This window comes from Ovis aries, chromosome 1, assembly GCF_016772045.2.
Source record: "Ovis aries strain OAR_USU_Benz2616 breed Rambouillet chromosome 1, ARS-UI_Ramb_v3.0, whole genome shotgun sequence".
In the NCBI taxonomy this organism is placed as follows: domain Eukaryota; kingdom Metazoa; phylum Chordata; class Mammalia; order Artiodactyla; family Bovidae; genus Ovis; species Ovis aries.
The window spans coordinates 22,858,542-22,884,590 of NC_056054.1; the positions used below are offsets into that span (position 1 = coordinate 22,858,542).

General features: G+C 36.7%; 1 protein-coding gene across 3 annotated transcripts in view; it reads right to left on the reverse strand.

Moving 5' to 3' along the window:
* The window catches only part of SPATA6 (spermatogenesis associated 6), a 174,131-nt gene that overhangs the window by 53,401 nt on the left and 94,681 nt on the right, over positions 1 to 26,049 (reverse strand). For 2 of the 3 annotated variants that reach the window (XM_012136740.5, XM_060408810.1), the window contains exons 9-11: positions 19,175 to 19,215; positions 4,528 to 4,712; positions 658 to 757 (exon numbers count right to left, since the gene is read on the reverse strand). In XM_012136740.5, the coding sequence (XP_011992130.2) occupies positions 658 to 757; positions 4,528 to 4,712; positions 19,175 to 19,215 (326 nt within the window). The remainder of the gene's footprint in view (positions 1 to 657; positions 758 to 4,527; positions 4,713 to 19,174; positions 19,216 to 26,049) is intronic. The other variant, XM_012136817.5, reaches the window with a different exon arrangement.

The window sequence follows — 26,049 nt, forward strand, 5'->3', positions numbered from 1 at the left end:
AATCCAGTTATATTCCCAGGACCAAGCTTGGTGTCCAACATGACTCCTGATAATTGTTTTTAAATAAATGACTGAAACAAGATACCAAACACGAAAAGAATAATATACTGTAATTATTTCCCACCTGTCATTTATTTTTATGTTCATTTGCCTTATGTCAGATTCTCATCCTGATGTTATTTAGTACTAAACTGATAAACCTGATCTCCTCTTTTCCTCTTTTAAGTATTTAATTAGCATAAAAATCAGCTGGGAAACTTCTCCAAAACACATGTCTCATCCCTTCTCTCATTCTACCATTCAATCAAATCTATTTGCAGGAAATGGAATTTATTCTGGGTCATAAAACAAGAGTTCCCATATTTTGAAGGCTGTGAAAAATCATGAAGTCACTACTTATCGACACTTTATGAGATAAGTATCACTAATATTTTTTTATAGTTAACATGATCTGTATCAAACATTTTGCATAATGACTCAGGTCAGGCAGGAAGTTAGATATGTTCCCTTTAGCTAAACCACTGACTTCCATTAAATGGAGGTTGTATCTTTTCTTTTCCTTCCCAGGGATTAAATATCATGAGCGTTAAACATCTTGGGTGGTTTTCATGCCTAATTTAAAAAAAAAGCCTTCAAGAGAAAAATTTAGAAACTAACATATAAATGTCTTTGATGAGCCTGATGTGATTTCAAGACATTCTTTACCCGGTCATGGATCTCATCACAGTTGGAAGGTGAACACCAATCAGAATGGAACCTGTAGACATAAAAAACAAAGATGACTTGCAGCCAGAGGGAGAGAAAAATAAATAACCAAATGCCAGACACATAGTTACTTTTTCTTATCCCTTTGTGATAACATATAAGGATTAGAATAACATATTTTCTTTCTTTGACTGAGGATGAAAGACAGATATAAAATCAAATACTCAACCTCAACTGTAGTATTAGGTCCTCACAATATGTTCAATTAATAGTCGAACGAAGTTGGACATGCTTTGGGGACAGCAAATCTATATACCTAACCATTTTAACAATGTTCATATATAATTCTTTAGAGCTTTCTCTCTAACCAAAGATATAAATTTTTATATTAGAGCAATAATTCCACATATAGTACCTTTAAAATTATTTTCCATTCTTGGAATTAAACATGCCAAAGAAGTAAAGCAGTCCATCATTTCTCTTTCTCATGCATTTCCCAAACTCAAAACTGGTACTAGTATAATTAAGATATCTTGCTTTATTAAGTGACAATGAAAATTTCTACATCCATCTGATTATAAGGTATCTACATGACATATTCTTGATAATCCCTTTATAAAGGAAATGAGTGAAAGTCATTAAGTTGGGTCTGACTCTTTGAGTGGGTAGCTGTTCCCTTCTCCAAGGGATCTTCCCAACCCAGGGATTGAACCCAGGTCTCCCGCACTACAGGCAGATTCTTTACCAGCTGAACCACAAGGGAAGCCCAAGAATACTGGAATAGGTAGCCTATCCCTTCTCCAGCAGATCTTCCTGACCCAGGAATCTAACCGGTGTCTCCTGCATTGCAGATGGATTCATTATAAACGAATGAGTTATTAAAATGCTAATTGTTTGCTTAAAACCTTCTAGCTTCTAAGTTTGTCCTTACAAAGTTATAATTTTATGTGTTTACACAAAGTATAAGCTAATAAGCAGGATAAATGATTTACATAATCTGTTTTAAAGAATTCAATCAATAATGGATGATCCAACCATATCTAAATCTTAATCTCCTGCATTTGTAACAGGAAGTGTTGCCTGCACTTATGGAAATATATTGGCAGGCCTTATTATTGGCTACGTATATAACACATCTTGAAAATCAGAGACTCAAATGTGCAGCTCCAGGAGGATCTCTTTGATGATACTGTGACAGGATCCACTAGTCTGTGCTGTGGTATAAGGAATGACTGCCTAACAGTCTTACTCCATTTAGAAAGCAAAACCTTTAGCATGAGAATATCAGCTCCTATTAAATTAGATTTGCTATTATTTTAGTCTGATTTTATTAATAACTCTATAAGCTAATATAATTATTATGCCATAATATTAATATTTATACTTTGAAGAGAAAACTGGTTTTGAAACATAACACTTATAATCAAAAGTGAAACCCGTTTATGGTGTACTAACTCTACTGGAGTTATTCTTTTAAAAGGCTTAAAGCAAAAAGGACCTTCACGATAAATAAATAAAGTCATTTGCTTAGAGTCGCTGATAAAGCTTTGAAAAGTGTATTTATTCCTATACATGATAAAGAGTCAGCATTTTACAGCAATCTTAGAGGAAAACTTATTTAATTTTAATGAATATGTACCCAGAAAAAATAGAGCTGTATGTTCTGTCATACTCCCAATTTTGCCAAGGACATACAATCTACGTTTACATCAGTTTAAATTGTTTATTGATTCCAATGGATTGTATAAACACTCTAGTATATTTCTCAGTCACCTAAAAGCCAGATCATAGAAAGTCTTATATTTAAACATGTAGTACTAAGCATGCTAAAAAGAACAAAATGTTTTTTCTCTTGGTAATTTGTCTTAAAGACTTATTATCTGATATATTTTACTTTCCTTTACAGACTAGATCTAGATTTTTTTAGAAAATACACTCGAAGTAGAGGTGTTCTGTCTTAGTGAAAATAAAAAAGTTTATTTATACTAGAAAGTACCCAAATAAAATTTTATCAACTTATTTAGATGTGTTCAAACTAAATAACTATTATATTCTTTAATTTTAAAAGTACCTCAAATTTCTTCCAGTCATAGGTAAAATATGTAATGTTTAATATCTGAATCCTTCTAGCAAAGAACTTATTTATCTGTATCTACTATCCAACGTCAAAACAAATGCTGTCACCTACTCTAAACCATCCCCTGCACTGAAATATGAAAAAGGGACAGCTGGTATTAGCTAGCCTCAATAAAGAATTTTTGAAAACAGCCTCAATGAAGAATTTATCAACCTGACTTCAAAATACTGAGACAAAAGTATATACAAGGGAAAAAACAACACAAGATTAAATTTGATATTTTACTATAGCAGTAGATAATTGGAGACTTCTTCAAAATATGCAAAAAAACAGAAAAATAAATCAGTGTTTATAGTAAGATATACAAGGAGTTATAGGTTTAAAAAATGCTTGAAAACCTACAGATATAGCAAAGAACCTAATCAAGAAAACCACAAGTGCTTAATTCTAAAAGTAGGGAAAAGTAGAGTAGCACCAATTGAATGTTTGAATATCTGAGCAGTTGTGGAATGCAAAGAAGTCCCCTGATAACAGAGACACAAGTTATCAGACTTCAGTAGAAAAACCTCTCTTTGAGAGCTTCTCTTGAACTTTTGAAACCTACCGCCATACAGACATATCTCCCTATATAGATATATGTAGGTATGTATGTATCTACTTACCTACCTATCTGAACTTGATTTCCAGAGGCATGATTGACTTGAAGTAACATTAGTCAAAATTACCTGATTTAGGATGAGCGTCTCTAGCATTCTTTCATATACCTATTTCAAATGGTTACAGGACTAATGATGAAACAAATTTATGTGTTCATAACAGGGGTGCTTTAGTACAGTTCCCAAACTGGCACACACTTGTTTGAATCATTGGCTTTGAGATAAACTTTTGATAGATTCTGTACAGCTACTTTAAACTTTCTTATTTACGCCTGATGACCCTAGCATGCTGTAGAGATTTAGTGTGCCTTTTTAGCTTTTTGATACCATGTATGATGATAGATCATATTTCTATGTGTTGACAGTATATCTCTTAGGTTTTCAAATTTCTACAAAATTTCTTAAACACCGAGGGTTGGGTTTGTTTGCTTTTTTTTTTTTAATTTATGACAATTCTTGTTCTCTATGTTACTAACTGTGAGGGAGGCAAGGAATTTTCAATTTGGATTCAACAACAACAAAAACAGATGAAGAGGAATTATTTCTTTCACATTCAAATTATAACAAGTGTCTTAACTTTGCCAAAACATTTTTAGAGGGAGAACTAGATCATTAACATTAAGATTATCTTAAAAAAAACACACACACACACATTAAGATTCTCTTGGCAGTTGGGAATAGGTAATTTGATGAAAGCAGGTGATAATAAGTATCATTATTATCAGTAAAAAAAAAAATAACCTATGCTATTTTCATACATAAGCCATGACTATAATGTTAAATTCCTATGAATCTCTTAAAAACAATTATCATATACTTTATTTTTCACTTTGGGAACTACAATATTTAATTAGGGTTAAAGTGACTCTAATTAATAAACTCACTATAGTTAATAAACTCACTTTGAGAGAACTGGGCTGGGGAGGAGTATCTGACACTGTGCAATATGTTCTAAGCAAAGAAAAATTACAGTGACTCTCTTAAAATCAAATACCCTTTTACAAATAATCACGTGACATACATAATTACTGCCTGCTCTTTTCTAATGATTATTCAAAAATTAATACAGAAATAGAAACTAAGCATTACCTTTCCCTGAGAGAAGCTCGATTTAACACAGGGCTTGGAGAATGCTTCGGCATGGTAGAGGGTGCTGAATGAACAAGTAAGGTCCTGGCTGAATGCTGGGGCTTGCTGCACGACCTTGAACTCAGATAGTCTTCACACCTTTCCAAAGAGTCATCGAAGTCTCTCCCATGAGGTGTTCTTATGACCTGTGTAAAAATTACATACATATACACAGGATATATATATATATATATATAGTGACATACATATACGTATATATAGTGCTATTATACACATACACACACAACATTTGTAAAAGTAAAAAAAAAAATCAAATATAATGTCACAGCTATATTTGAAGGTAAATTTCATTAGGGGGCTCCCTGGTGATCTAATGGCTAAGATTCCATGCTTTTACTATCATCGCCTGGGTTCATTCCCTAGTTGGGGAACTGAGATCCCACAAACTGCATGGCAAAATAGATTAAAAAGAAAGATAATGTATGTAAAACACATGAAAATTCTCGACACAGAACACGTCCTCTGTAAGTGGATTCAAACGTTAAAAGCTATTTTGGGCTTCCCTGGTGGCTCAGCAATAAACAATCAGCCTGCTAATGCAGGAGACGTGGGTTTGATCCTTGCGTTGGGAAGTTCCCCTGGAGAAGGAAATGGCAACCCACTCCAGTATTCTTGCCTGGAAAATCCCCTGGATAGAGGAGCCTGGCAGGCTACAGTCCACAGGGTTGCAGAGTCAGATGAAACTGAGCTACTGAGCATAGCAATCGTTACTACCACTGTATGACTAAACATTGAATAATCTGATTATTCAATCCACATGTCCAAAATCACTGCAGATGGTGACTGCAGCCATGAAATAAAGACATTTGCTCCTTGGAAGAAAAGCTATGATCAACCAGACAGCATATTAAAAAGCAGAGACATTATTTGCCAACAAAGGCCCATCTAGTCAAAGCTATGGTTTTTCTAGTAGTCATATGGGGATGAGAGTTGGACTATAAAGAAAGCTGAGCTCCAAAGAATTGACGCTTTTGAACTGTGGTGTTGGAGAAGACTCTCGAGAGTCCCTTGGACTGCAAGGAGATCAAACCAGTCAGTCAATCCTAAAAGAAATCACTCCTGAATATTCATTGGAAGGACTGATGCTGAAGCTGAAACTCCAATACTTTAGCCACCTGATGCTGGGAAACACTGAAGGCAGGAGGAGAAGGGGATGACAAAGGATGAGATGGCTGGATGGCATCACCGACTCAATGGATATGAATCTGAGCAAGCTCCAGGAGTTGGTGACGAACAGGGATGTCTGGCATGCTGCAGTCCATGCGGTCACAAAGAGTCAGATACAACTGAGTGACTGAACTGAAAATCTATAGAACGTTACCAATTCCAAGGCCTTTTGAGTAGGAATGGGGTAAAGGTAGGGATGGATATATAAAGCAAACGACAAATACACATGAACTAATGATAGTCTAGCTATGAGGCCAAACAGAACAGAATGCTAGTCCTCATTCTCATCCATTAAAGCGAAGTCGATTAGTCGTGTCTGACTCTTTGCGACCCCATGGACTGTAGCCTACCAGGCTCCTCCGTCCATGGGATTTTCCAGGCAAGAATACTGGAGTGGGTTGCCATTTCCTTCTCCAGGGGATCTTTCCGACCTAGGGATTGAACCCAAGTCTCCTGGATTGTAGGCAGACGCTTTACCGTCTGAGCCACCAGGGAAGCCCATACTCATCCATTGATTCATAATAAATCAAGGTAGATAAATGAATAAAGTCCTGCCCTTGGAGAACTTACATTCTAGTAAAATTTACATTCTAGTAAGGAGAAACAGATTTAAAAACACACAACCCCCTCTAAAATAAATAGGTAAAACATATAGTATATTGAAGGATGGTAAATACCATGGGAGGAAAATAAAGGAAATAAGAAGTGCTGCTGGGAGGGGTGGGAGGGATATGTTGGGAAGCAGCTGTAATTTTACATAGGGTGGTCAATGGGGACCTCACAGAGAGAACTACCCTAGCAAAATTCTAGGGAGTATAGGCCTGAAAGTGAAAGTGAAGTTGCTTAGTCGTGTCTGACTCTTTGTGACCCCATGGACTGTAGCCTATCAGGCTTCTCTGTCCATGGGCTTTTCCAGGCAAGAATACTGGAGTGGGTTGCCATTTCCTTCTCCAGGGGATCTTCCCGACCCAGGGATCGAACCCAGGTCTCCCACATTGTAGGCAGACGCTTTACCCTCTGAGCCACCAGGGAAGCCCTGTTGACTCTATTAAATATCACAAGACCTAAAACATGGGGACATTCCAGAAAGAGAGAAACAAACAAATAAACAAAACACACACACACACAAAGATCCTGTGGGTGGGGTGGGGTGTATGCCTGATAATTAGAAATACCAAGAAAGCCAATAGGGCTAGATTGAACAGTAGGAAATAAAAGTAAAAAAGGCAAATTTTAAGGATTTAGACTTCTATTTTGAATAGACAAGCTCTTTTATTTTTTTTGGAAAGTAATATCTTCTTGGCTACTGTGTCAAGAACAGTCTATACTGTGTCCACGGGCAGAGTCAAGGAAATCAATTAAGAAATTATTAACAACAAAGCATGGGAAAGAATGCTGGCTTGCCTCTGAGTGATAGCAGTAGAGGCAAAAAGTGATCAGATTCAGAAGCCATCGGGAAGATACAGTCCACAGGAACTGCTGGTACGCTGTCAACGATAACATCAAAGTTTTTTGGTGAAATCACTGGAAGAATTGAGTTTGTGTAAATTAGTTATACCCTTCCAATGGGACAGATGAAGAATAAGATATTAGGAGTCTGGTTTTCGATATGTTGAACTTCACATATCTATCAATCATCCAAACTATCAGAGTAGAGGTTCAGGGGAAGACTCAAGGTTAAACATATAAACTGGCAATATTTAGAGTCTAAATAGTATTTAAAAATATAGCACTAAGTGATGTAACCAAGGAAGTGAGCATAAACAGGAAACCTCTGAAAACTGAGCCCTGGGAATACTCCACTGTTTAGAATCTGGGAGGATGAGAAGCACACTGAGAAATGGCCAGGAAGTAAGGGGAAGAAAATGGAGAATGTATTATTCTGGGAGTCGGTTACATAATGTATTTCAAGGAAGGGGAGTAACTAGCGCAGTCAAATGTTGCTGATAAGACAAGGTAGAAAAGACTTGGAATAGTATCAATAATTTTAATAAGAGTAGCTTTGATGGAGTGATGGGAGTGTTAATCAGGAGTTAAATAAATTCAATTCCTCTTTCTTGTTCCTTAACACATATTTAACTTCCCATCACCATATTACTGGGGAAGGCAATGGCTACACACTCCAGTATTCTTCCCTGGAGAATTCCCTGGACAGAGGAGCCCGGCAGGCTACAGTCCATGGGGTCGCAAAGAGTCAGACATGACTGAAGCAACTTGGCATGCAAGCACCATGTTAAGTGCTGAGACTACAATAGTGAACACAACAAAGTCCCTGCCTTTATGAAATTTTGTCCTAGTCATTATTATCAACTAAATATCTGACCTTTAAGAAGGTCACTATGACTTTTAATCTTTCTCAGACTCATTTCCCCAGGGTTAATAATGGCTACCTTATATCTAAAAATCATCCATAATTTAAGTTTCCTGCAGAATATCTAGATGTGTGAATTAGTTGTAAAACAAATGTAAGCAGTTTATTATTAAAACACCACTCCTCCTTCAATACTACCACGATTTTCACTGCTTTCTAGAATTACAGCAACATATGGTGAGCCAGCAGTCAACAGAGAGAATCAAACTTTCATTCCAGAACCAAATAGCATGTAATTCAAATGACTCAGTTACAGTCCCAAATAACTGACCAAGAATATGTGATCCAGACTGAATGAGAGAAAAAAAACTGAAAAATGCTCTAAAGACTGATAGGAAAGGGGGGGGGAAGTGCTATAATGCTGTTTCTTGAATTATATCCAAATCTGAGCCACTTGGCTTATAGAGATTATTTCTCTTCATTAATTTCAATGCCAGTTGAGTCATGTTGGCTGCAGACCATTTCACTTTTTGTTTACTAAAATTTCTCCACAGACTAGTCAGCAATGCTCTACATAAAGCCTCTTCTAGGTGACTACAACTGTTTCTCTCTTTATCAGACTAGGAATCTAAGAATCTCTTGGACAACACATTAGCTAACACAGAGATCTAGAGAGGTACAGGGATCTGAGCTCACAAACCAGATGAGAGAGGGTATTAACACAAAGAAAACTGACAGATTTGCTAGGGGGTAAATCTATCTTAATGGCAATACCTGCAGAAGGACATTTATAAACTTCTAATGGTGGAGGTCTCATGGAGGAGGTAGGTTGGAATCAAGGCGCTAAGCAGAGAAAAGGGGGAGATAGGGCATTCCAAGTGGAAAAAAAGGCACAAGGAATAAACAATGAAGATACAATCACATGGCTAGTTGTGTAGGAAAGTAATTGGAGAGAATATCACAGAGGCGGAGAGGGGCACACTGTAGAGAACCTTGAATACTGTATGTAACTCAATACTATCCAATATTTATTAAGCATCTTCTATGTATCAAGTACTGAACAAGGTAGGAGACAGTAATCACAGATAAATATAATAGGAAGCTTCAAAGATATTACCGTCCAGAATGAGAGACATGAAAAAACAAATAATGATAAAACAGTGAGGAAGGAGATTAGAACTAGATAGATACACAATGAGTAACTGTGCAGTGGGGATACAGCTGGGATATATTCCTTCCATGGAATTAGAATAAATATTTTAGAAAATTATATTTCTAAATGAGGGAATGGAAGGTATAATAAGGGGATGAGATAAGAATTCACTTCAAATTTTCAACCTAGACTTAGCTTAAGAAGCATTTTCATAGCTCTTGGGAGTTTTCCATAGGTTGCTCTTTCACCTCCAGAAATCAAATGGAATGTCCTTACTTTGGCTCATAATGGAAGAGTCATATTTCTTGGATGATTCCTCAAGAACCCTAGCTTAGAGTGTTCAAAGAACTGGGTTCAAATCCCTGCTTGTTATGCAACCCTGAGCAAATCATTTATTCTAAGTTTTCATTTCCTTACCTATAAACTGGGGAAATAATTTTAAGGGTTTGCTACAGAAAATAAATATGACAAAATTAGTACAAACACAAAGCAGAGAACTTGATTCATGAAAGACAATAGTATTCATTTCCTCTGTTTACATAAACCTTCATATTTCAGCATAAAGAGTTTTTTTCTTTTTACATTTATGGAAATAGTTCTTTAAATCCTTTTTATAAGATATCAGAAATGTAACAATTCCAATATTGCAGATGTTGAAGTGCATCAAGATAAAATCTAATAGTTTTAAACCAATCTGAAATTGTTACAGGTTAAAAAAGAAAATTTCATTTCACCAAGTTCATTGTAACTACATAAATGTAATTATGTAGATAACATACTTTTCAAATGTGTGATATATAATGGTTGAGTTATGCCATACTGCAGAAATAAGGTTCCTGAAAAGCTGCTTATACAATAAGTTAAATCATATTTGTGCCCATAAAATTTATAATTTATTGGACCTTCAAAGTTAAATTAATGGAAGAAAGAACCACTAAGTATAAATAGGAACCAGGAAACTCACTTATCCAAAAAATATTTGTTGAAGACTGGTACTACACACCATACTTGACAATTTCTCTTTCATCATGGGAAATAAAAAAAATTAAAACAAATAATTCTAATGGTATTTGCTGGGAAGTAGTTGAGGAGGAGGATGATAGGAAAGAACTGTGGTGGAAGCACTACTTTCAGGATAGTGAGGATAAAGCAGGTGGGGGCTGCAAGTGCCAAGTTGCTTCAGTTGGGTTCAACTCTTTGCAACCCTATGGACCATAACCTGCCAGGCTCCTCTGTCCATGAGATTCTCCAGGCAAGAATACTGGAGTGCACTGCCGTGCAGTCCTCCAGGGGATCTTTCCAACCCAGGGACTGAACACATATTTCTTACATGTCTCCTGTATTAGCAGGCAGGTTCTTTACCACTAGTGTCATAGTTCTGAGTGAAAAGGAAGAGAAGCAGATATTGTCAACTGAGATGAGTTTCTCAATTTTGCTGAAAACATTCCTTCTGAATCCTACTCAAGTAAATGATCAATTCCTACCTCACCCAATTTAAAAATCCATATGCTCAACTATCTGGTTTAGTTTAAGGAAAATGTACTTTCTTTATACTAGAGAAAAATTTAGAAGAAATTCCAAAATAATGCAGTGAAAATGATATGTAATTCTTAGATTTGCCAATCTTTAGGGGGTAGGGGGAAATTCCTTCTTTCTTAGATCACTCTTCTATGCACTTACATAAATAATTTGTTTAATCCTCACAACAACCTTTGTGGTATTTTTACGGTCTACATTTTATAAGAGAGGAAACTGAAGGAAAGTCAAATAGCCACTGTTTGGTAGTAGTAGTCCCAGGTCAGTGAACTATGAGAGATCCATGGCAGAGAAAAAAAACAACAACAGAAAACTCCTACAGCCCAAGCCTCAAAGGATGCCCATGAGGAAAGTTCCACAGAAGATGCACTAACAGTCGGATTTACTAACAGCCCAATAAAGAGTCAAGGGACAAACTGGCAAACTGCTTCCAAGAAAGAAAATATCCCCCAATTAATTTTATGATGTGATCATAACACTGCTACCAAACCACTGAAGAAAAGTAGGGAGAAATCTAATTCTACATCACTCTTACTAGTGACCATGGGCTTCCCAGGTGGCACTAGTGGTAAATAACCTGCCTGCCAGTGCAGGAGACATAACAGATGAGGGTTTGATTCCTCAGCAGGAAGGATCCCCTGGAGAAGGGCATGGTAGGCTACAGTCAATAGGGTCGCGAAGAGTAGGACACGACTGAAGCGACTTAGCACACAGGCATGCACACATGCGTGACAGTATGTGGGAAATTATCTTAATTAAAATATTAACAAAGTAAATTTAGTGATGATCAAAAAAGAATACAACATGATTATGCTGGGTACTTTCAAAGAACACAAGAATGGGTTATCAATAGAAAATCTATTAATTCACCATAGGAAAAACATTATCAACTCAATACATGCTGAAAAAAGTATTCAGTAACATCCAACATCCACTCATAATTCAAAAATGTAAAATCTCTGAAAACAAGGAATTTCAAAGGGAACTTCCTTAACTTGCTAAAGGATAGCCAACAAAAATCTACTGCAAACAACGTTCACAGGCATAAACCTTCGACATGATCCTATCTAAGACACGATCAAGACAAGAAGGCACATAGTATTAGTTTTGTGCTGCAACCTTTCAGGTTGCACTGCAAGAGCAAATTAGTGGCTTAATATAAAAAAGGTTTATTTTTCCCTGTACTTTATGGTAATACAGGTTAGCAAGAGAATCACACTTCACAAAATTGCCCAAGGACCTGTGCTGATGAGACAGGCTGAACAACTTGCAGCTGAACAACTGTCACTTTAACAACAGAGAGTTCTTATCAATTCTTCTATGCTGCACCCTGGAAGGGATCCACATAATTTCCATTTATAGTCTACTGGCTGGAACTACGCCCTATATACCTGCAAGAGGGCTTGAAAATATAGCAGAGGAAACGAATTGCCAGTAGGCAATAAATATCTCTGCCACATGCCCAATCACCACTTTCATTTCAGTACATTGAAAATTCTAGTAAGTCAAGACAAGCTAATTTGTAAGGCAGAATTAAAATTCATTGTTTGTATAAGATATGGTTTCCTTTACTAAAAAATTCAACAATATCTAAGAATGTTACACAAAAATCTACTTCAAAACCACAGATTAGCAAAACACATACAAATGTAGTTTTACATAAAAAACTGTTTGCAATGGGGACCAAAACTGTAAGGTTTCTGAGACTAAATCTAACAATGTGTAACACATTAATGGAAAAGTGTATATAACTTTAGTAAGACATGTGAGAACTGAGACGACCTGCATTCACAAGGCTTGGCTAACAGAACTAAAGTCTGAGGCTCACCTACCTCAATATGGCTTCACCATGAGTTTTAATGCTATAAACCAGTAAATAGCTTCATTATTTGCTTTAGGACCTTCCCATAAAACATTTGCCTGAACAACAGTCTGCTCAAGCATCATTCAGCTCCCTTCTCAAAATGATAGATTCTTAGTCTGAGCAAACAGTTCCCTTCTCAGCCCAAGAGATAAGTCAAGAAGAAAAATTTCTTCCCTATTAAATACCTGCTTACTTATCAAGACTTGCTTTAAGACTCTAATCTTCATGTCCAACGTTGTTGTTTAGTCACTAAGTTGCATCTAACTCTTTGCAACCGCATGAACTGTAGCCTGCTTGGCTCTTCTTTTCATGGGATTTCCCAGGCAAGAATATTGAAGTGACTTGTCATTTCCTTCTGCAGGGGATCTTCTCGAAACAGAGACCGAACCTACATCTCCTGTTTGGCAGGTGGATTCGTTACCACTGGGTCACCAGGGAACCTCTAATCTCTTATATGACAAACATTGCCAATGAGATTCCCTCCTTTAAAGTTCAGTTCAGTTCAGTTGCTCAGTCATGTCCAACTCTTTGTACCCCATGGACTGCAGACAGCCATTTTGCTTTTTTGCATTTCTTTTTCTTGGGGATGGTCTTGATCCCTGTCTCCTATACAATGTTATGAACCTCTGTTCTAAGTTCATCAGGCACTCTATCAGATCTAGTCCCTTAAATCTATTTCTCACTTCCACTGTATAGTCATAAGGGATTTGATTTAGGTCATACCTGAATGGTCTAGTGGTTTTCCCCACTTTCTTCAATTTAAGTGTGAATTTGGCAATAAGGAGAGTTCATGATCTGAGCCACAATCAGCTAAAGCTTTAAAGCCCTTCCTTAAAACTCTGGAGCCAAGACTCCCAAACACTTAACCTTTAAATATTTACCTATAAACATCCACCCTTAACTTTTCAGAGATATTACACTTAACCTTTTAGAGATACTACTAAGTCTGCAAAGGTGATGCTCTCCCTTACTGCATAATCAAAGCTCTGCTTTGCTTGATATCAACAGATTCTTCAGTTATTGTGGTGATCTTTTGGTGAGCTGGCAGTTGACAACCCTGAAATCCAACAAGATCCAAAGAGACCCTCCTAGTTGCCAAATCTAAGACATTCAACTCAGAAATAGTTTTTTCCTCTGGGACTCTTGGGCCTCCCTCCTTGGGGTGGGGGTGGGGGGGAATCTCTCTAACTATCAATACAGTGGTGTGTTAACTGAATCTTCTTGTTAGGTCTGGAGTCTGCTCTCCTTTTGTTAAAGCTCCCAAATACTGAGTTACTTTGTCTTGTAGGAATGGAGAACCCTTGTCATTATCTGTTCAAATCTGAAAACTTGTATCCTAGGTGGAAACCTGTCTTATTACATATGCTACTAATATGTCTCTCTGTCACTTTTTGCTCTGAGTCTGTAAGAGGAAGTCCAGAGCAAAATGACCAGGCATGAACTTCTAAAGCTATCCTGTAGCCAAATCTAAGAACTGACGGGTTCAGATGTCCTCATTCTACCAGAATCCTTAGTAAAAACTGTGCCCTGGGCCACCTGTCAGAATATCATGACAACTTTCCTCAGTTTCTTCTTTTATTTTCCTCCATGGGAGAAAATGCTTCTGGAAGAAACCACTACCAGACCTTCCATCTTCTTAGAAGTACAGATTTGTCAGGTCTCCAATTTAAGATACCAACCACTAGGTTGGCGCCCAAGACATAAGCAACATACAACATATGTTGTATTAGCAACATAATGACCAACACTGTCAGATTCTTATGCCTGTGTTTCAGTTTAGGCCAATGCCCCTTCCAGGTCAGATTCAATCTTTTGATCATCTTATGTATATTTATACTATGATTTTAAATTGCACACTTACTGTTCCAAATAGCATAATTTCACTAAGTATACTTTAGAATTACAGTGGCTACCTTGGAGGGTGTTTTATATGATCATTAACTGTTCATGTAAAAGATGCCTTAGAATGAAAAAGAACAAAATCCTACATATCCAATAGTCTGTACTTCTCAACTGGCCCAATAAAAATTCAAAAAAAAATTTCAGAGTCTACAAATTGCTTCCTTAAAAGATCTGTTGGCCAAGGCCAATTTTTAAGAATGTGAAAATGTAAAATTATGTCTTGTTAAGATACACTCACGTCCCACTGAAAGAAATGGCCTTTACCCCCACTATTTCTTATCTCCTGTCCTATCCTTCTCCATTACCTGAGAACCCTATCCTTCTTTTGTGTGCTTTCATTCCCATCGAAGTGCCAGAAACAAAAGCTCAATGACTTCTTAAAATTAAATTCCCTTCAGAATACATCAAGTGCCATATGGTTTATTTTTAAGCTCTGATCTTTTTCTGACCTGAATAGTCAAGACAGTCTCCAAAGTCTAATAAACAAGATAAACAAGAAATTGCAGCAGAATTTAGAATTCTGTATACTTTAATTTGGCTTTTCCACATTTCCTATCTCAATAAAAGGTATCAAGAAAACACTGAGTTGTAAAAATCAGAAATACAAAAGTCATTCATAATACTGCACGGCTAAGACCCTTTCAATACTCTCTGATTTCAAACTTCTCTTGACTATTTTTGCTTAGTTCCTAGAATTAAAAAAAAGGGGGGGGCCTGGAGATATTTCTATTGAGGTTTTATTAATTTTTGAATTACCCTACATAGAAGTATATCTTTATGACACTGACCTTTTCTCTAGGAAATCATAGTGCATCTTTTCCATCCGTCAAGTCTACTTTTCTGTCAACATTAGCCCTAAATATCTGTCTAATATCTCCACTGCAATTGACCTCCATTACTATCATCTTAATCCAAGCCATCATTTCTCACATTGACTATTCAATAATCCACTAACTTGTCTACTGTCTCCATTCTTTTCCCAGTCCACACTACTATCAAGAGTAATATTTTCAAAGTACAAAGCCAACTGTATCATCTTATTGTTTAAAATAACTTCATTTGCTTCCCATTGTACCTAGGATAATAATCAAAATTCTTAACATGGCAAAAAAGATTTGATCCCTATCTACTACTCCAGCCTAAGCTTACACCGTGTGCTTACCCATGTCTGTCGCTCCTAGCAACACTGGTCTTTTAGCTGCCTACCCACTGAACCTTTATAAATGCTACTTCCCCCTTTTCCCTTGGACATGTGCTTCCCTCCTGTTTACACAGTAAAGTCCTATCCACCTTCAGAGATCCAGAGCAGTCACCAATCCTCAAAATCCTTTTTCCGTTCTCCTTCACCAGATCAAATCCTCCTAATATATAACTAGTTGAAGTCAGCATGCATATCCCTCATGATATTTGTCACAGTTCCAATATATATTGATTTTTGTGATTTTATTATCTCTTTCATTATCATAATATATCCATGAAGGCAGAGACAGTTACTAGTTTTGCTAATTTTTTGCTAATTTCTATTAATAACATAATAGCGTTTTAGTCATATCATCTTTCTTAATAGTATGAGAGAAGCTGAGAGCAGAGAGAAACAAGGCATTCTAGATGTGACAGAACAAAGGACTAGCTTTCCATCACAATTCATCCTTCCTTCCTTCAGAGCAGAATTACTGCCGAGAAGCAATCCCTGCATGTAGGTGTGGCCATCTGGTTAGTTCTCGGCAAACAGAGTGCAGGTAAAAATGTCATGTGTCAATTCAAGGCCAAGGCTTTTAAGAAACTGACATGCCTCTTCAGGTTCTCCTTCGTTTCCCACTATGTGAAGAGGACAGCAATGCTCTAGAATAAGGTGAAGACACAAAATGGGGTCACTTCATGGACCTCTCTTCTCTTGCCTCTGCAGAATATATTTCTCAACAGAGCTTAGGCAAAGTCTTACTTTTCTAAAAATTTCTTGCAAGCACTCATAGTTTCATAACTCTTTTCCTTATAGATACCGTACAGTGTTCCACCAGCTATTATATGCCTATACGAAAACAATCCTTTATTTTTCCATAGAAAAAACAGCCCTGTTCAATGCTGAATATGTATTTCTATGGAAATCTACCTTTTCAATACAAAAAATAATCCTGTAAGCTGACTTACTACCCACAGCCTTACAAGGGTGGTATGAGTGATTAACTCCTACTCTAACTCTGAAAGTGAAGAATATAGAGTTGAGAGTGGGCAGATAGTTAAGGGATAGAAGTGAAGGTCTTTAAAATAATTCATTTAGAAGAGGGGATTCTGAAGATATACACCTACCTTTAAATAGACTAGTCAATACAGAACTGGATTATAGTTACCTTAGGATAACGATTAGTGTCTGATAAACTTTCCCACCTTTCTATACTTTTATATATTTGGTTTACTTGTTTTCTCTTTATAATCCACTCACACAACACACATATTTTAGGAATCCACACTATGTATCAGACAATATGCTAAGTACTAGCGATTATCAATAAGTAAGACCAATAAGATCCTTGCCATTTTGGAACTAACAGATTATTTTATTTTATTCTACTTTACAGTACTGTATTGGTTTTGCCATACATCAACTGAATCCGCCACGGGTGTACAAGGGTGCCCACTTTCACCACTACTATTCAACATGTTCTGGAAGTTTTGGCCACAGCAATCAGAGCAGAAAAAGAAATAAAAGGAATACACATTGGAAAAGAAGAAGTAAAACTCTCACTGTTTGCAGATGACATGATCCTCTACATAGAAAACCCTAAAGACTCCACCAGAAAATTACTAGAGCTAATCAATGAATACAGTAAAGTTGCAGGATATAAAATCAACACATAGAAATCCCTTGCATTCCTATACACTAATAAGGAGAAAGTAGAAATAGTTTGGCTTTTTTTAAAGGCAGACTATAAACAAAGATGCAAATAAAGAAGAAAATAAATACATAAAAATTGTGAAACATGACTTGAAGAAAATGTACAAAGACAGGCTTATCCCTTGGTGTTACACATAAGGTGGCTTCCCCAGGTCCCATGCAAGAACATTATGCTTTTTGATGTATGTGTGTGTGCACATGTGTGTGTGTTTACAGGCACGCTCACAAGCACATACATTACACAGATCGGTATACATGCATGTGTTTGAGTATATTCCACATAATAGAGTGGGTCTGCACCAGGTGAATTATGCCAGGCCCACACTCCTCTCGGGACAGCCTTAAAAAGGGCACAGCCCTATACGAACATCCCTATATGAGGGATGGTTCCATTTAAGTGATATGTTCATGTCTATACTCATAGATCTCAAATGCCAATGCTTGCATAGACAGCAAAAGAATGCATAAGAATCACCTGGAAACTTGTAATAAAAATGTCCATCCTCCATTCTCAGCAATTTTCATTCAGTAGGCCTGGAATGGATTTTCATATAGTTCCACCTCTATAATTCTGACACTCTGGTAGGTTTGGACCCTTAGTCACAACTCTGCCTTGGCTCTTCCGTATTTCATCACAATCAAAGCCTGGCAAAGAACTATGCTCTTCAGTGCCATAAAAAACAGAATAAATCATCTTCAAGTAAATAAACAAAGGTATTATAAAGAAAGGTGTGATTTTTGTTTGGTTTTCCTAAATATAATACCTCCTCTTATTAAGAGGTTTTCACTTAGAGGCAGAAAAGATAAATCCTGGGGAAATACTTCTCAAAATGCAGCACATGAACTACTAGTGATATAGCAGGTTTTTAATATGCTGTCCAAAATAAATTTAGATAATACACAAGATTATTTTACATGGTACATGGACATACACTAAACGAAAGTGAATCACAAAGAAAAAACTGTACTTTCTATTCAATTCTCTTTCAATCAGAAATCTTCAGTTAGCTACTGGTACTGTCTGCTACACCTGTATGTCATTGCTTATCTCATTTCAAGAAATAGAGAACATGTCTCAGAGTCTTGTTATCTAGCTAGAATTTAGTACCATTGTTTTGTTTTCACTGTATTTTTAAGGCTATTCTCCATTTAAAGCATATGATACCGATTTTCAACTATTTTAATTTTCATTTATACTTATAAATGAAAAGAAGATGAACTTTCAGTTTTTGAATTTTTAAAATTAATTTCTATTGAAGTACATTTACAATATTGTTAGTTTCTGCTGTACAACAAAATGAATCAGTTATTATATATATATATGCACTTTTTTAAGATTCTGTGGATTTTTTAAAGATAGCATAAATTACATGCAGATATTGCAAAAATTATGAGGATGCTGCTGTATGAATGAATGAATAAATGAAATTTAGAATTCCTACTGTGAGGTATCACTAAAAGTAACAGCCAATTTTTCTGTCTCTAGCTCTCTCTCTCTTTCTCCCTCTCACACACACACATACACACAAAGACAAATAACTAATCCAAAAGAACAATCAAAAGTCACAAAATAGTTATAGGAAGACATTCAATGAAAAGTCTATTCCAGACAAAATAATGACATTCCATAATATGACAATTATTGTTTGTAGATTTCTTGACTAAATGAATATGATAATATCTGACCATACATATCAGAAATTTATGTATGCTCTAACCAGAAAGCCAGGATAACTATCACATGTAGTTTTTATTACATACCTTATAATCCTTGGGTCGACAGCAGCCAAGATGAGAATGGTCTAAAAAAGGACGTATAAAAGAAACTATAAATATTTCCACCAAAAATAAATTTGGTTTAATCTTTGCTTTTTCCTACAATCACTGTTTCTATGATTATAATTCACACAGCAGTTTTCAGAAATACCTTCAAAATCCTTCAACAACATTACAAAGATAAGTTCAAATCTATAAGTTCTTTAGCAAATAAATGATTCACAAATATTATTTTCATTACAGTAGGAGATATTTGATATAGACTATGTTAATTTTTATTTGATAAGCCAATCTGTGTGCATGAAAAGGACACTTTTTAGTTGACAAGCCAGTTTATGATGATACGTATTTTGAACATGTAGACTTGATAGATATTGCCAAATCACAAGCGTTCCTAATCTTGGAGTCCATGCCTGAATCAAGTGAGTGTAGTGGAAACAGGACCAGCTTTAGCAAGTGGGAGCTACTGTCCTGTAGTGTACAGATCTTGCTGACAAATAGATGTGCATTACCATTTAGGCACCAGCACTTCTAATATGGTGATGGGCATATTCTCTGACTTTTCCAAGTCTCAGATCCTTCAACTGTCCCATGTACCTCTTTCATAATATTGTTTTAAAGATTACATTATATATTACATGTAAGGCAGTAAAATAAATGCTAACTATTATTACTAACAGCTTTCCTGGTGGCTCAGACAGTAAAGCATCTGCCTGCAATGCAGGAGACCTGGGTTCCATCCCTGGGTTGGGAAGATCCCCTGGAGAAGGAAACGGCAACCCACTCTAGTACTCTTGCCTGGAAAATCTCATGGATGGAGGAAGCTGGTAGGCTACAGTCCATGGGGTCACAAAGAGCTGGACATGATTGAGCGGATCACTTTCTTTCTATTATTACTAATACAACATCAACATCATTACTACTGAATTCTAACTCAAACAAGGCCAGGTTCAATTTACCATAGATGGTAATTTGGTCAAGTTACACAGTTAATTTCATGCCTCATTTTAAAAGTATAAAGACAATGCTTACCTTACCTCAAAAGAGAGTTATAGTTATGATTAAATTATACAATTCATAAAAGTACCTATTCTCAGTATTTACAACAGTGGATTATAAAATTATTTCAAATCTCTCTCTAAAACAAACCACTACATTATAAATGTACATTTGGTATTCTATTTATTACTTAAAGGAGTCAACTTTTTAGAATTACAATCTCTATTATATTGATAGATGAGAAAATCAGAACCATACTTTGAAACTCTACTTCTTTGCTAATACATTTCAATAAAAAACACTCTTAACAGTCTATATTTTACCTTCCCTAACCACTTTGTACAGAAAAACAGGCTATACAGATACAGACCCAGGATAACCTGTGCCGTGCTGTGCTTAGTTGCTCAGTTCTGTCTGACACTTTGTGACCCCATGGATTGTAGCCCACCAGGCTCATCTGTCCATGGAATTCTCCAGGCAAAAACCATTTATAAAGTTACCCTAATTCAGACAAACTTCTACAATTTTCTTTCATTTTTATAAATTAAGCTAATACTTTGACCTGAGGTTTCCTAACGTTCATACTTAATCACCCTTACTAACAATTAGGCACTAACTATATCCTAAATGTAGGAGACAAAGGAGATAAAAATCATGGCCCATGGTTGTACAGTGCTTATAATTTATTTAAGTTATTACCAAGTCAAATAACAGCAGCATAAAAGGACAAGCTACATCAGAATGGTACTGGCAATTAATGCTATCAAAAAGTCATATTAGAGCCCAGTCTCTCAAAATTGAAGACAATCAGGCAAAACTTCCTATAGGAGGAAAAAGTTGAGCTGGGCCTTAATGAATGGGTCACACTAAAGAAAAGTATAAAGAAAACAAAAGAGCTAATTTAGATTGTGTGTGTGTATATGTGTGATCTTGAACAACTTACATCTCCTTAAATCTCAGATTTCTTCATCTGTAAAGCGAGGATAACTAATAGTACCTAAAATTTTTGAGGTTAGTGTGAGTAATGAATCAATGAAATATAAGTACTTAGAATAGTGGCTAGCAGAAAACACAATAAATATTAGCTAATATTTGATTCTCCTATAATCTCATGAAATCAGTGTTACAAACCAAATATTTGTGTCCTCCCAAAATGTGTATGTTGAAGCCCTACTCCTCAAAGTGATGGCATTTGAAAATGAGAGGTATTTGCTAAATTCTAAGGAAATTAAAAAAGGACAACTTTAAAATGCTCAAATGATCAGATGAACATCCAAATATTCTTAAGGTACAAGAGATACTAAGTTTCTTCATAAGGACTGCATAGATTACAATTATATTTCATGGAAATTCAAGCCAGAGAAAATGTGGAAATTTTAGCTTAAAAAAAAAAAAATTACATCTAGTCCTCAGAGGCGCAGACTCGGCTGGGCCTGCATTTTGGGCCCTTCCCAGGTCCGAGGAGCTCAGGTGATAAGGTATTTGGCACGAGCGGTCGCTGCGACTTATCACCTCCCCCGTCCCCGCCTCTCAGTTTTCTGGGTGTACAACAGGCGCACCTTCTCAGGCGGATGTTGACTGTCCAGAACCGCAAGAACTCTTAGTAAAGAAGCCTGCTTGCAGCTTGGTAGTAATGTCTCTCGAAGGGGGCTGCGACTGCCCCGTTCCAGCTCTGGCTGCCTGTCACTGGATGGGGATGGTCTTCAGCCAACTAGCTCTGTACAGTCCTTTGTTCTGTGAGCGGGCCTGACGGTGTCTTAGGTTAGGGCTTTTCGTGTAGCTCTAGTCAGTCCTTTGTTCTGTGTATAGGCCTGGCGGTGTCTTAGGTTAGGGCTTTTCCTGTGGTAGCTATCCCACAGCCTGGTTTGCTAGCCCAAGTTAGTTCCCTCAGATTGCCCTCAGGCCTGGTCCTTACTAAGCAATGCAGCCCGCGCCTCCCTGTCCAGCCCCTGCTTGCTAGTGGCGGGTGCAGGCGTCTGCGCTACATCTCCACTAGGGGAGTTACCGTTGGGCAGGTAAACTAATTTTCCCTCCCAGTTAGGTTGCCCTCTGTGGTTCCAAGGCTCGCCACAGACTCGGCAGTGACAGTGTTTCCTGGTATTTGGAAACTTCTCTCTTTTAAGACTCCCTTCCCGGGACGGAGCTCACTCCCTACCTCTTTTGTCTCTTTTTTTGTCTTTTATATTTTTTCCTACCTCCTTTCCAAGACAATGGGCTGCTTTTCTGGGTGCCTGATGTCCTCTGCCAGCATTTAGAAGTCATTTTGTGGAATTTACTCAGCATTTAAATGTTCTTTTGATGAATTTGTAGAGGAGAAAGTGGTCTCCCTGTCTTATTCCTCTGCCATCTTAGGACCCTCCATACCTACACTGAAACCAAACACCACCCAAGGGCCAACAAGTTCCAGAGCAAGACACACCATGCAAATTCTCCAGCAACATAGGAACACAGCCCTGAGCTTCAATATACAGGCTGCCTAAAATTACTCCAAACCTACTGACATCTCTTAACTCATTCCTGGACACTTCACTGCACTCCAGAGAGAAGAAATCAAGCTCCACCCACCAGAACACAAGCTTCCCTAACCAGGACACCTTCAAACTGCCAGAAAACAGAAAGGCAACCCCAAACTCAGAAATATAAACAAGATAAAGAGACAGAGGAATATCCAGCAGGTAAAGGAACAGGATAAATGTCCACCAAACCAAACAAAAGAGGAAGAGATAGGGAATCTACCTGAGAAAGAATTCCAAATAATGATAGTGAAAATGATCCAAAATCTTGAAATCAAAATGGAATCACAGATAAATAGCCTGGAGACAAGGACTGAGAAGATGCAAGAAAGGTTTAACAAGGGCCTAGAAGAAATAAAAAAGAGTCAATATATAATGAATAAGGCAATAAATGAGATCAAAAACACTATGGAGGCAACAAATAGCAGAATAGTGGAGGCAGAAGATAGGATTAGTAAAGTAGAAGATAGAATGGTAGAAATAAATGAAGCAGAGAAGAAAAAAGAAAAACTAATTAAAAGAAATGAAGACAATCTCAGAGACCTGGAGGACAATATGAAATGCTCCAACATTTGAATTATAGAAGTCCCAGAAGAAGAAGACAGAAAGACCATGAGAAAATACTTGAGGAGATAATAGTTGAAAACTTCCCTAAAATGGAGAAGTAAATAATCACCCCAATCCAAGAAACCCAGAGAGTCCCAAACAGGATAAACCCAAGGTGAAACACCCCAAGACACATATTAATCAAATTAACAAAGATCAAACACAAAGAACAAATACTTAAAGCAGCAAGGGAAAAACAACTAATAACACACAAGGGGATTCCCATAAGGATAACAGCTGATCTTTCAATAGAAACTCTTCAGGCCAGGAGGGAATGGCAAGACATACTTGAAGTGATGAAAGAAAATAGCCTACATCCCAGATCACTGTACCCAGCAAGGATCATTCAAATATGAAGGAGAAATCAAAAGCTTTACAGACAAGCAAAAGCTGAGAGAATTCAGCACCACCAAACCAGCTCTCCAACAAATGCTAAAGGATATTCTCTAGACAGGAAACACAAAAAGGGTGTATAAACCCAAACCCAAAACAATAAAGTAAATGGCAACGAGATCATACTTATCAATAATTACCTTAAACATAAATGGGTTGAAAACCCTAACCAAAAGACAAAGATTGGCTGAATGGATACAAAAATAAGACCCCCTACATATGTTGTCTACAAGAGACTCACCTCAAAACAGAGGACACATACAGACTGAAAGGGAAGGGCTGGAAAAAGATATTCCATGCAAATAGAGACCAAAAGAAAGCAGGAGTAGCAATACTCATATCAGATAAAATAGACTTTAAAACAAAGGCTGTGAAAAGAGACAAAGAAGGACACCACATAATGATCAAAGGATCTCTCCAAGAAGAAGATATAACAATTATAAATATATATGTACCCAACATAGGAGCACCGCAATATGTAAGACAAATGCTAACAAGTATGAAAGGGGAAATTAACAATAACACAATAATAGTGGGAGACTTTAATACCCCACTCACACCTATGGACAGATCAACTAAACAGAAAATTAACAAGGAAACACAAACTTTAAACGATACAATAGAGCAGTTAGACCTAATTGATATCTATAGGACATTTCACTCCAAAACAATGAATTTCACCTTTTTCTCAAGCACACACGGAACCTTCTCCAGGATAGATCACATCCTGGGCCATAAATCTAGCCTCGGTAAATTCAAAAAAATTGAAATTATTCCAAGTATCTTTTCTGACCACAATGCAGTAAGATTAGATCTCAATTACAGGAGAAAAACTATTAAAAATTCCAACATATGGAGGCTGAACAACACACTGCTGAATAACCAACAAGTCACAGAAGAAATAAAAAAAAAGAAATCAAAATATGCATAGAAATGAATGAAAATGAAAACACAACAACCCCAAACCTGTGGGACACTGTAAAAGCAGTGCTAAGGGGAAAGTTCATAGCAATACAGGCATACCTCAAGAAACAAGAAAAAAGTCAAATAAATAACCTAACTCTACACCTAAAGCAACTAGAAAAGGAAGAAATGAAGAACCCCAGGGTTAATAGAAGGAAAGAAATCTTAAAAATTAGGGCAGAAATAAATGCAAAAGAAACAAAAGAGACCGTAGCAAAAATCAACAAAGCTAATAGCTGGTTCTTTGAAAGGATAAATAAAACTGACAAACTATTAGCCAGACTCAGCAAGAAACAAAGGGAGAAAAATCAAATCAATAAAATTATAAATGAAAATGGAGAGATCACAACAGACAACACAGAAATACAAAGGATCATAAGAGACTACTATCAACAATTATATGCCAAAAAAACGGACAACTTGGAAGAAATGGACAAATTCTTAGAAAAGTACAACTTTCCAAAACTGAATCGGAAGAAATAGAAAATCTTAACAGACCCATCACAAGCACGGAAATTGAAACTGCAATCAGAAATCTTCAGCAAACAAAAGCCCAGGTCCAGACTGCTTCACAGCTGAATTCTACCAAAAATTTAGAGAAGAGCTAACACCTATCCTCCTCAAACTCTTCCAGAAAATTGCAGAGGAAGGTAAACTTCCAAACTCATTCTATGAGGCCACCATCACCCTAATACCAAAACCTGACACAGACACCACAAAAAAAGAAAACTACAGGCCAATATCACAGATGAACATAGATGCAAAAATCCTTAACAAAATTCTAGCAATCAGAATCCAACAACACATTAAAAAGATCATACACCATGACCAACTGGGCTTTATCCCAGGGATGCAAGGATTCTTCAATATCTGCAAATCAGTCAATGTAATACACATTAACAAATTGAAAAATAAAAGCCATATGATTATCTCAATAGATGCAGGGAAAGCCTTTGACAAAATTCAACATCCGTTTATGATAAAAACTCTCCAGAAAGCAGGAATAGAAGGAACATACCTCAACATAATAAAAGCTATATATGACAAACCCACAGCAAACATTATCCTCAATGGTGAAAAATTGAAAGCACTTCTCCTAAAGTCAGGAATAAGACAAGGGTGCCCACTTTCACCACTACTATTCAACATAGTTTTGGAAGTTTTGGCCACAGCAATCAGAGCAGAAAAAGAAATTAAAAGGAATACAAATTGGAAAAGAAGAAGTAAAACTCACTGTTTGCAGATGACATGATCCTCTACATAGAAAACCCTACAGACTTCACCAGAAAATTACTACAGCTTATTATATTGTTAGTTCCTTGTTTTGATAATTACATCACCGTAAGAGAAAAACTGTTAGTTTTCTCGGGCTGTCTTCTATCATAG